This window comes from Octodon degus, unplaced genomic scaffold (genome assembly GCF_000260255.1).
Source record: "Octodon degus isolate 3935 unplaced genomic scaffold, OctDeg1.0 scaffold00016, whole genome shotgun sequence".
Taxonomy (NCBI): domain Eukaryota; kingdom Metazoa; phylum Chordata; class Mammalia; order Rodentia; family Octodontidae; genus Octodon; species Octodon degus.
Window position 1 is genome coordinate 8,479,422 of NW_004524592.1, and position 12,554 is coordinate 8,491,975.

The 12,554-nt window shown below is 34.4% G+C and overlaps 1 protein-coding gene across 1 annotated transcript in view; it reads right to left on the reverse strand.

Moving 5' to 3' along the window:
* Positions 1-12,554, reverse strand: part of Pth2r (parathyroid hormone 2 receptor) — a 182,439-nt gene that overhangs the window by 56,607 nt on the left and 113,278 nt on the right. The window contains exons 8-9 of the mRNA XM_004626717.1: positions 3,140-3,329; positions 1,793-1,946 (exon numbers count right to left, since the gene is read on the reverse strand). Coding sequence (XP_004626774.1) covers positions 1,793-1,946; positions 3,140-3,329 — 344 coding nt within the window. The remainder of the gene's footprint in view (positions 1-1,792; positions 1,947-3,139; positions 3,330-12,554) is intronic.

Below are 12,554 nucleotides of genomic sequence, written 5' to 3' on the forward strand. Positions count from 1 at the left end.
GAAGAAGAAGAAGAAGAAGAAGAAGAAGAAGAAGAAGAAGAAGAAGAAGAAGAAGACGGCTTAAAGTTATAACAACTTGGCCCAAATGAGCAATATAGGACTCAGAACAAGTTCCCTTCCTTAATGAAACCAATAAATAATGTCATTGAGACCAAGTATGAAATTGAATTTACTACGGATTATGTTATCAAAAGGTCCTGCAAGGCAGAAAGTAGGAGATAGTTCTTTCTCAGATGGGAAGAGGATTAAAAGACAGCAGGAGGTGGGAAGGAGAAGAGGGGGAGAAGAAAAAAAAGAATTAAGATGAGTTATATTCAATATCAACTTCCCACAAGGAAGATCATTATGTGCTGCAAACACGGACTAATAAATAAATTTAATGAATATGATAAAGTTTTGTGTTAATGTTTCTTTTAAGAATCTTTTCACTGGGAGGCTGTAAACAAGAGGGTCACTACGAGTGTAATCTAGCAGTGAGACCCTGAACACCCTGTAGACTCTTCCCTAAAAAAAATACAGGAAAAAAAGAGAATATTTTCAGTTTGTCTTGTACTCTTACCAATATAGATAGATATAGAGATAGAGACAGAGATAGAGATAGAATTTGTACAGGGTCTACAGGGTCTCACTACATAGATTGGATTTATAGTATTCCTCCTGTTTTCAGCCTCCCAAGTGCTGGGATTACAAGCTCATGTCACCATGAGGAGTCTAGTCGCTGTCTCAGTGCACCCTAGGGACACAGTTAGCACAGCACACCCAGGCTCAAACCCCAGTTCCTGCATCTGCCTAAACAGGCACGTTAGTCTGCTGAGCTATCTGGCTGACCCTCTAACTACTCTAAAGATAACAATATACAGTATAATAACTATTGTTATTCTTTTATTTGGTTATGAAATTCTGTTTTTTAATAAAAATAAACTTTATCTTATGTTATCTGGAAAAATAAGAGACAGCTTTAAATAAAATGAGCTGTCTCCTGAAATAAAACCTTATTCACAGCAATTATTATTTCACAATAAATAGTTACACTACTTTGACTATCCTTTCAAAATTCATTAGTTAGCTGGCAGGAAACTTCATACAACTTGCTTCCCATTGTCACCTGTTAAAACAATGTTTTGGGAAAGGCAAAACAGCAAAGTACTACTATTTAGAGGGAAAGAAAAAAATCTTCAGATTTAGTCTTGATCCCTTTTAATGATCTTTCTTCCTATGTTAGGCACCTCAAAATCAGAATATTAATAGCAACTGAGATCTACAACTGTTAATCTCCCGATTAGTCAAGATCTAAACCTTATACTATACGAGTTTAAATTTTAACAAACAATATACTTTTCTCCAAGTTATGTTGAGGGTATAATTCAGTAATTATTCCAATAGTGGCATATTTTCAAATGTAAGCTGAATGCTCTTCTAAAAAAAAAAAAAAATACTCTGCCAAAAGTAGCTTGAATGATCTCCATCTAAAAGATAGGATAAATCTCCATAATTAGCCTGTAGTTTGTATTCGTTACATAAAATTAATACAGTCCTACAAATTTCCTGCTAGAATTCTCAATATCCGACCTAGCAATACCAATCAAAGATGAATCATTATAGCTTAGAAATTCAAAAAATTCTCGTTTAGGAAGAAATTATTGATAAAGCAGAATACTGGTAGAAGGTCTGGGCTTAGCCATTCTAAAGGTACATGGGCAAAAATACGCTATCTTAAATTCCCTTCAAAATACCCTCCAAAGAATCTGGCCTAAGAATATGACAAGTTTAAAAGAAGATATAAGAGCCTTACCCCATCCAATCCAGATGAAGCCCCATAGGTATTTGGTGTCCGAAAAAAAAGACACAAAGATTAAATTATGCAGGTAGAGACCTTCCACCAGGATCCAATAGTAGTTTGTAGCCAGGAAATAAATAAACATCACAACAGCAATCTTGCACCAAATCTATTATAAATAAACCAAAATTACATTATATTAGAATTCTTAATCATATGGGATGCCAACTAAAAAACAGTGCTTCTATTTCCTGTGTTTACTTTAGTATGTCTCCTGCACAAAAGATGACTCAGAATGTAAAAGACAAGAATGAAGTTATTTTAAAATAGCATTTATTTAAGACTATGGATTTGATTCTATTGTTAAAATGATATTTTTTTTTCTTTTAAAAGTTACAGGCAAGGCTTTAATTTGTACCACTAGGACACACAGGATTGTACATAAGAAGAGGACTTTAAATGTGCAAGAGAGGATCTAACTGTTATGGGCTCTTAAATGCCAAATCTCTAGCTCCACTGAGATTTGTTGGTTTTGTTCTTTTTTGGGGGGGGGTAACTTTTGTCCTACTAACCTGTTTTGAAACTCAGTTTCATTGTTTGTTTAGTTTTATTTCTCCTCAAAGAAAAGGAAACAGTGACCCATGAGACTTACAATGGTCTATACCTCAAATGTCATTCCAACCATATGCTTTTTTGAAATACATTCTAGAATGGTCTGCAGGAAAGAACCCAAGTACTTTTGATTATGTTAAAATGAATGATTGGACTCAGTGGCTTAAATGTGAAGTGTCCCTCAAAAATTGCGTATTGATTATCAATGCACCCGTGTTCAGAGGTGGGACTTAGGGGGGTAACCAGATCATTAGGGCACTGACCTCCCAAATGCATTAACTCACTGATGAGCTTGGAGCTGGATTGACTACCAGGAGATATGGCCTAGTTGGAAGGTGTCACTGAGGGTCTGTCGTTGAAGGTGTACCTGCTCCCTGGTATCCCTCCCTCTCTTTCTGGCTCTTTCCCTTTCTCCCTGCTTCTTGGCCCCCGGTGAGGTATGCCACTTTGCACCTCCAGACCCGTCTGCCATGACGTGCCTGCCTTGGATTCAGCCAACCATAAGCTGATGCCATGAGTCAAAATAAATCTTTTCTCCTCTAAGATTTTCATCTGTAATACTGATCACGGCAACCAAAAGTTGACCAACACACCATGAGAGGACAGAACTGAGAAAGGAAGCATCAATCATTTAATTTAGGTAGCACAGAGACAAACTAAAATGTAGTAAGAAGTGTTTAATGGACTGTGAAATTTCACTTATTTGTAATGTAATCAAAATTATACTGAGAGAAAATGGAAAACACTTACATATTGTGATTTGTCCACCGAAGGCACTCCAAAGGAGCTTTGCAGGTCATCTTGAACCATCAGGGACTGCAGCTCTCCTATTCTCAGGTGAGCCTGGACCACTTTGTCCTTTATAAAGATGCTTACAGCTCTCAGCATAAAAGACACGAATAAGTGCAGATGGATGTAGTTCCTAGTGCAATGCAACCGTCTATGCAAATAAAGAGTCAGTATTTATATTTGGATAAAATTGGAAGGAGGTGAAAATATATGAATACAAATTCCTCTCCCAAAAAGAGGAAACTCAAAGATAGATAAACTCAAAGCTAACAGATTTTCAATAACAATTGGAATCTAAAACTAAAATGCAAATTTTAAATATTTTCAGATATATCCTGATTTTTCAATAATCCTTATTCAGAATTTACAGCATTAAACAGTGTTGTACATTATATTACCAATCATACTCTATATATTGAAGTAATAAATGAGTAATGAAAATGAATAAATATTATTAAAACAGGAACTTCGTTGTCACAATAATTCTGTACAATACAAAGATGTCTTAATAGCGTGACAAACTTACTGTTTGAAATTTCAAAAGTATTTTAGATATGTTAAACCAGTAATATGTAGGAATAGTACAGTACTATTAACTGGCAGTATAGAAAGTTATTCCCCCAAAAAACATGTTTTTAATTTTCATGGGAAAAAAGACTAAGAAAAATGTATAGACTCTGATCCATAGGACTTTAAGAAAGACAAATTTAAATGTACAATGTCCTTGTACCGCATACACTAATACTACTTTTCTTCCAAAACTGGTAAAGCATTCAAGTATGTGGAAGTAGAATATTTTAATCCCAGAATATATTTTATAATGGTAAATTGTTGATATAGTCTCATTTTAAAGACCCTATTTTTCAAATGATACTAGACTACGTTTGTGCTATGACTGATGAATACTTTTATAATTCATAGCATACATAGCAGAAAAGTGGACAAATCCGTACATGAATTTTTTTTGCCCATAGTTTTTATTTTGTTTTGCTTTTTTGTTTATTTTTGTTTTGTTTTGTTTTGGGCTTTGGTTTCTATGTTTTGTTTTGTTTTGTTTTGTTTTGACCAAGGATTGAACTCAGGACCTTATTCTTTCCAGGCAGGCATTTACGCCACTTAGCTGTCTCCCTGGCCTTCACACATGCATTTTACAAGATGGCCGTATTCATGTTCTCAGAATCCAGACTAAGAACAGAGTATTATCCAGACTTCAGAATCCATCTTCCACTGTTCTTCCAATCACTGGCTCACTAAAGGTAACATAAGAGATTAATTCCCTATGCTTGACTTTTATAAAATTACAATCAAATAATATGCATTCTTGTGCATCTGGTTTATTTACATTTCATAAGATAGGAAGGAATATTTAAATGAGAATGAGCTAAATAAACATATGAGAGGTGATTGTTAATACGCTGTGAACATGTACTTAAGACCAATGTGCCTAGATGAAATTCCTCATTTATTCATTCCTCCTAGAAAATGTCTTCACAGGACTTTGCACAATAAAGAAAATTACTCATGGTATTTGCCTAAATAAGGCATCATTTGTAGGTGATAACTGTTTACTGTACATAGATTTTTTACTTTCAATAGACTCAACATTATGTACTATCCCACTAAAGGAATATTTTGTATTATGAAATAAGAGTTTCTGAAATTTATGCATAACTTTTCTGAAGAGCACAGTACATTAATTTTCCAGAAAATAATTGTGTACCAATTAGAAAGAAGCTATACTTAATCATTGATGATTATGTAAGCTGAAGAATTATCACTCAGGCATTTATATCCTCCTCAAATACTTGCTTTTTTTATCTTATCAAGACTCCTGGGGCTGGGGAGATGACTCAGTGGAATAAGCGCTTCCCTGGCAAGCGCAAGCCTGAGTTCAATCCCTGGTTCCGCAAAAAAAAAAAAAAAAAGACTCCTAAATCAAGGTGGTATTAAATGCATGTAATCCTTGGGAGGCTGAGACAGGAGGATCACAAGCTCAAGACCAGTCTGGGCAACTCAATGAAACTCAATCTCAAAACATAATTTTAAAAAGGGGGCTGGGCATGCGCCTCAGTATCCCCAGGTACTGTTGAATAAATCCCCAATACTGATGAAAAAAGCAAACACTGGTTACTATGAAGTACCAGAACTAAGCTTGTTGTAACAGAAGACAAATTTCCATTTATACCTCCACTCCTATGATCTTGTGACCTTGGATACAATGTCTCAGTTTCTCAGTCAATGAAATGAAAAGATAACTGCCACACAAGTTTCTCAAGGCTGTTTCAAAGAAGCTGTCTATTTAATCTCACAAATCTGATCATGTTATATTCTTCTATTTGAAAAGCTTAATATGGTTTTTTATCCTGTTGGTGTGTATCACATTTATTGATTAGCATATGTTGAACCATTCTTGCATCTCTGTGATGAATCCCACTGGATCATGATGGATAATCTTTTACATGTGCTTCTTAGTTTACTGGTATTTTGTCAAAGGTTTTTGCAACTATGTTCATCAAAGATATCCACATGTTGAGACTAATTTGAAATGATCTTATTTCATAATCATGTACTGTGAAACAGTGTTTCAGTTAAATTGAGGACAATATTTTGGTGCTGGCTTATAAAATTGTAAGTGGTTAAAAAATAAAATTTATGAAAAAAAATTTTTAATATCAGCCTTTCTTGTTGTATGTCTCATTTTGTACCAGGGTAATGCTGATCTCATAAATGAGTCTGAAAGAACTATCTTCTCCATAAGTTTGGGAATCATTTAAAAAGAAACAGGATTAGTTCTTTAAATGTGCTAGCATTCAGCAATGATGCCCTCTGGTCCTGGGCTTTTCTTTGATGCTAAACTTTTCATTGTATTATCAATCTTGTCAGTCATTTTTAGTCTGTTCAGATTTATTCATTAAATTCTGTTCTATTTATTTATGATTATTCTATTTACTCAATATTCATATTTATCATTACATAATTTCAGTAAATGATGTGCATGAAGAAATTTTTACATTCCTTCTCAGTTACTAAATTTGTTGGTGCACAGTTGTTTGTAATAATCTCTAATGATTCTTTGTATTTCTGTGATTTCAATTATAATAGCTTCCTTTTTAACTGGATTTATTCAAGCCTCCTCTTTTCTCAGTCTAGCTAAGGCATTTTGAATTGTGTTCATCTTTTCAAATGATCAGCTCTTGATTTCATTGATTTTTTAATATTTTTTGTTTCTGTTTCATTTAGTTTGCTCTGATGTTTTTCCTTTTGTTAATCTAGGATTTGGTTTATTCTTGTTTATCTAGTTCTTTAAAATGCAGATGTAGTTTATTTATTTAAGGTTTTTTTTTTTTCATTTTTGTCCATGTAGGCCTTAACTGCTGCAACTTTTCCCTTAGTGATGCTCTTACTATAGCTTTTTTTTAATACATTATTTTCATTTTTACTTGTTTTATAAAATCTTATTTCTTTCTTGATTCCCTCCTTGATCTATTGGGTACTCAAGAGTAAGCTGTTTTTGTTTTATAATTTATTATTTTGGAGGTTGACAATATTTGCACATATTTGCGCACACATAAGGCATAGTTTCCGCTTTGATGGAAGTTAAGAGAATAGTAGTATGAGAGACTGAGAATGATAAGAAAAGGGGAGATATTGAACACTGGGTGAGTATATGTTATTTTTTGACAGGAAAAATAAATTCTGGTGTTTTATAGCACAGTAAGGTAAATATAATTAACCATACTGAATAATGTATCTCAAAAATAGAAGAGGGGGATTTGAATGTACTCATCATAGAGAAATGATAGTTTAAGATGATGGATATTCCAGTAACATACTATAGAAAAGATCCCTGAATGTATAGCCTTGATGATAGATATTCTAAACACTAAGTTAATCTCAACCTGATGTAAATATGAAAGTAAATTATTTAATTTTAATTTATTTTCATAGTTTCTAGTTTTTCTTACTGAACTCTACTTTCACTGAGTTGTGATCAGAATACGTACTTAATACAACTTCAATTTTTAAAAATGTTAAAGCTTATTTTTGCCTTGTCATATACCCTTTGGAGAATGTTCCATATGCTGTTGGAAGGAATGTACATTCTGCAGTTGTTGGACAGAATGTTCTGTGTATGTCTGGTAAATCCTTCTGGTTTAGAATGCAATTGAACTCTACTATTTCTTTATTGATTTTTCTGTCTGGATGATCTGTCCACTTCATAAAGTAAGGTGTTAAAATATCATTTACTTTGTTGCAAGTGTGCACCACCATGCCAAGCACATTGCTCTCCAAAAGATTTCCAATATTATCTGGGTGCACTGTAATCCCAGTACTTAAGAGGCTGAGGCAGGAGGATCGTCATCAGTTCAAGGTCAGCCTGAGCCACACAGTGATAAGCCTGTTTCAAAAACCAAAAACCACAAAATGTACTACTAATATCTGCCTTATATAATTGGCACGCTGATGTTAAAACTGTTATTTCTTCTTGTTAGATTGACCCTTTACTATTTTACAATGTCCCTTATTGTCCCTTTTTACTGATTTTGCTTTAAAGTCTATTTGTCTGCTATAAATATAGCCATATCGTCTCTCTTTTAGATTCTATTTGCATGGAACATTTACAATATCTTCATTTTGGATCTACATATGTGCTAAGAACTGAAAGGGGTATTTTTTAATCTATTCAGATACTTTTAACTAGTCTTTTAACTAGTCTCTTAACTAGTGAATTTAGTCCATTTTTATTTAAGATAACATCAATAGGTTCAAGTTAACAGAGCATTTTTCATTGAAACAAGCCATTGTGGAGAGATTGCAACATAACACGATTATAAATATAATCATGGTTATAAGTCATGAAGACAAAGAAAATATACTAATTTAAAAACTCTACACTTATATATGTTCATCCACACATTTTTAATTTTTGACATACCATTTTACATCTTTCTGTATTGATTATATCTTTATATATGAAGACAGTAATTATTATAATTATTTTTCATTCTTTCAACTAAAATCATTAGGCTTGCATATTGTTTATACTTTCAGAGTACTCTGAATTTGCCAGGATAATCACAATATCACTGAGTTTTATGCCTTCTGATGTAACATGTTCACAATAACCCAAAAATAAGAACAAGCTATTTTAATAGGTAAATATACAAACCATGGTGTATACATATGATAAAATATTACTCCATGCAAAGTAAAAAGAACTGATAAGCTATAAAAAGACATAAAGGATCTCAAATACTTGTTTCTAACTGAAAAAAAAACCCAGTTGGACAGTCTTTGCCCTGTATGGGTCAAACTGTACAGTATTTGGAAAGAGCAAAACAATGGAAAGACTAAAAAGATCCATGGATGTGAAGGATTTGGGAAAAGAGCGGGATAAATAAAAAGAAACTCACAGTGGCTTCTTGGAGCAGGGAAATTATTGGATGTAATACTGTTTTCATGATTGTAGGCCAGTATGCATTTATGAAGACATACACAATCCATAACACAAGGAATGTATCCTAATGTAAACTTTGGACTTTAGAATAATGTACAAATATTGGCTCATTTGTAACAAATGTATCACAACACACAAGATGTTAATGGGAGTGGTAAAAGAATATATGGGTGCACTAGCATTTTGCACAATTTTCCTGTAAACTCAAAACAGCTCTAAAAACAAATTCTACATTCTAAGCAATATTTCCAGATACTTTTGTTGTGCAGTCCTGCTGTACAGCACCAACTCAAGTACACAGGGTTCTTGTTTCTCTAGAGTTGGTGTCTTTGTCACTTTCCACAATAAAGCAAATTATTTAAAATTAGCATGCAATATTTGATGTATCCAAAAGGACGTACAGTCTATATGTTAGTTATAGGAAAATCCTGTGTGCTTGAGTTGGTGCTATATAGCAGGACTGTACAACAAAAGTATCTGGAAATATTGTTTAGAGCGTAGAATTTGTTTTTAAAGCTGTTTTGAGTTTACAGGAAAATTGTTTGCAAAATGCTAGTACACCCATATATTCTTTTACCACTCCCCTTAGTATCTTGTGTATTGTGATAATAAAATACATACCTATTGTTTTATTTTTTATATTAATTTTATTGAGAAAGAAGTAGCAATGAGATAGTTTCAAAACAGGTTAGTAGGGGGCCTGCCCAGTAGCTCAGTTGTTTAAATGCCTGCTTAAACAAAGCCCTCAAGCTCAAGCTTCTGTGGTTCAAACCCAGACAGTCACTGCAAACCAGAAATACCCTAAAGGCATTTCAAGCCTCCAAAAAAAAACAGGTTAGTAGAACAGTTACAATAATTAATACACTGCATATTGCTGTCTTCATAGTAGTTATTCATAGTACAAGATGCAAATATGATATCTTGTCTAAACACTATTAGTTCAAAATTTTCTTCTCATTGAACTAAGAGAAAGTAGCTAACATATCCATTTTTTTCAAATGGGGATAACCATAGTGTCCATCAACGCATGAATGGATAAAGAAAATATACATCAATACTACTTGGTCATAAAAAGAGAAAAAAATAAAATATATTTTCAGAAATATGTATCTCAATCTGATAAAACCATCCTGCCATCAACATATTAAGTGGGACAAAGCTACTTCTCTCAACTCAGGAAGAAGAAAAGTTGTACACTATCACCACTGCTATTTAATGCAGTACTTGAAACCTTAGCCAGAAGAAAGAGGCAAAAGAAATAAAAGAGGTAGACAGAGAAAAAGAAGAATGCAAACTATGTTTATGTTTGTTTATGTGTAGGCAATAAGATCATTAACATAGAAGGGGCCAGGGAGATAGCTCAGTGGTATCAATACCTGCCTGGCAAGCTCAAGGTCCCGAGTTCGATTTGCAGTAACACACACACACACACACACACACACACACACACACACACATATTTAATAATTAAATAGCAGCCCAGGGCACACCAGATCCTCATTTCCGCCAGCGCCCAGGTTTGGCATGTGTGGGGGACTGCCTGGGTCCCGCCAGATCCTCATTCCAGCCAGCGCCTAAGCCCAGCATGTGAGTGGGGCAGCCCTGGGCCTGCCAGATCCTCATTCTGGCCAGTGCCCAGTCCCAGCGTGTGAGTGGGACTGCCGAGGGCCTGCCAGATCCTCATTCGATCCAGCTCTCAGGCCAGGCATGTGTGTGGAACTTCTGCCACCAGATAGGCCAGAAATGGAACCCTGCAGCAGAACCCCATACACAGGGCTAGAGGTAAGACTTACCCAGCTAATCCAGGAGCAAAACATCTTGCCTGAGTAGCACAGCGGGTTCCCTTCCAAGGGCTGCAAGAGGATAAAGTGGATGAGACCAGCCAGACCCAAGCCACACCCATCTGGACTAGTTTGAACTTGGTAGATCCAGATGTGGTGCTAAAGTAAAAACTGCACCAAAGCTCTACATCAGAGGTCAGAAGACAGCACTATACAAAATGACAAAGAGAAGGAACAAAATGCATTCTCAGGCCTGGGCCCACCCAGAACAAATGCAGGAGACAATAGCACAGAAGGAATTGGAAAGCACACATCAGAAATCTCTGAAATAATAGTGTCTGAAGTAAAGAAACAACTTCAGAAAGCTATAGAGGAAATCAGATCAGAAATAATTTCTGAAGTAAAAGAAACAATAACTATAATTAAAGAAGTACTAAGTGCATCTAAAGAAGACACTGATAAAAAAAAATAGAGGAGAAGAGAAAAATAATGGAATACTTAAATGAGCAATATGGGAAAGAAACAGAATGCATGAAGCAGATTCAAAGAGACATACAGGAAATTAAAACTTCAATTACATGCTGGCAAAACCATTTGAATGAAAGTGAAAATAGACTTTAGGACCTTGGAAACAGCATTGCTGTTAGTGAAAAGGTAAGAAAAGATCTCTTAAAAACAACTAGGATGCAGGAAAAAATAATTCAACATCTGCAAGATGATGCAAAGATAAACAACGTAAGAGAAAGGAGGAGTCAATACAAATGGTATAAAAAGAATATGGGCAGAAGTAATAGCAGAAAACTTCCTAAATACGAGGAAACAATCTGACATTCAGGTAACCAGAGTATATAGAACTCCAAGTAGCATCAACCCAATTAAAAACACACCCAGATACACAATAATCAAGATCCCAGAAATTCAGCATAGGAACAGTATACTAAAATCCACTAGAGAAAAGAAACATCACATTTAAAGGAAAACCCATCAGAATAATACAGTGATATAAACAATATGATGCTGGCACACACCAAAAAAACCAAGACGTGAATCACTGGAACAGAATAAGGAATTCAGAAACAACCCTAGGCACATTAAGCTATCAGATCTTTGACAAAAAGGAAAAAAAATAGGCTGAATAGAAGATAGTCTCCTTATAGCAAATGGTGCTGGGAAAACTGCCTAAATACATAATGGACACTGATTCTAGACTCTCAAATCTCTCACCATCTACTAAATAAAATAAAAATGGACCAAAGATCCAACTATGAAAACAGAAACACTAAATCCACTGGAATGTAAAATAGGTAAAACTCAATGGCATAACCATCAGCAAAGACTTTCTGAACACAACCCAACTGCACAGGAAGTAACATCCTGCATCAGATGACTCACAAATGGCCAGAAAATACATTTAAAAAAAATTCACTATCTCTTTCCATCAGAGATATGCAAATTAAAACACTGAGATTCCATTGTATTCCAGAATGGCTATCTTCAAGAAACCAAATAATAACAAATGCAAGAGAGTCTGAGAGGAAAGGGGAACCCTTCTACATTGTTGGTGGGAAACTAATCTTGTACAACCACCACAGAAATCAGTATGGAGAATACTCAACAATCTAAGACTAGATATTCCACTCAATGAAAATCTAAAAGGTACAACAGATATTGTGAAAAGGAAAGAAATTGTTCAATGAGAAGAAAAAACTGGGAGGAAGAAAAGGACAAATGTAAGACAGGAAAAAGATACATTTGGGTATATATGTAAAATAATTTTGATAATTGTATTGTAGAGTTCTGCTGGTCTTTTGAAAGAAGCTTAATTTGTTTTTTACTCTAAGTTTTTTCCTCTTTTGAATATATTATAACTTCTTTGTTACTGCTTTTTGTTTTTGTTTTTAAGCGAATATTACACTTTTATATCTGGTCATGTGAACAACTAATTTGAAGATACCATCATGTAATGCAGCAATCATTGTCGAATTCCTATTACTTTGTTTAGTAAAATCTTGTATCATTTCTAATGCTGTTTTTTCCTTTATATCTCTATTATGTCTTTTTTTTTTGCAATTGAACTCAGGACCTTCTGCTTGCCAGGCAAGCACTTATTCTACTGAGCCATATATCTCTATTTTGT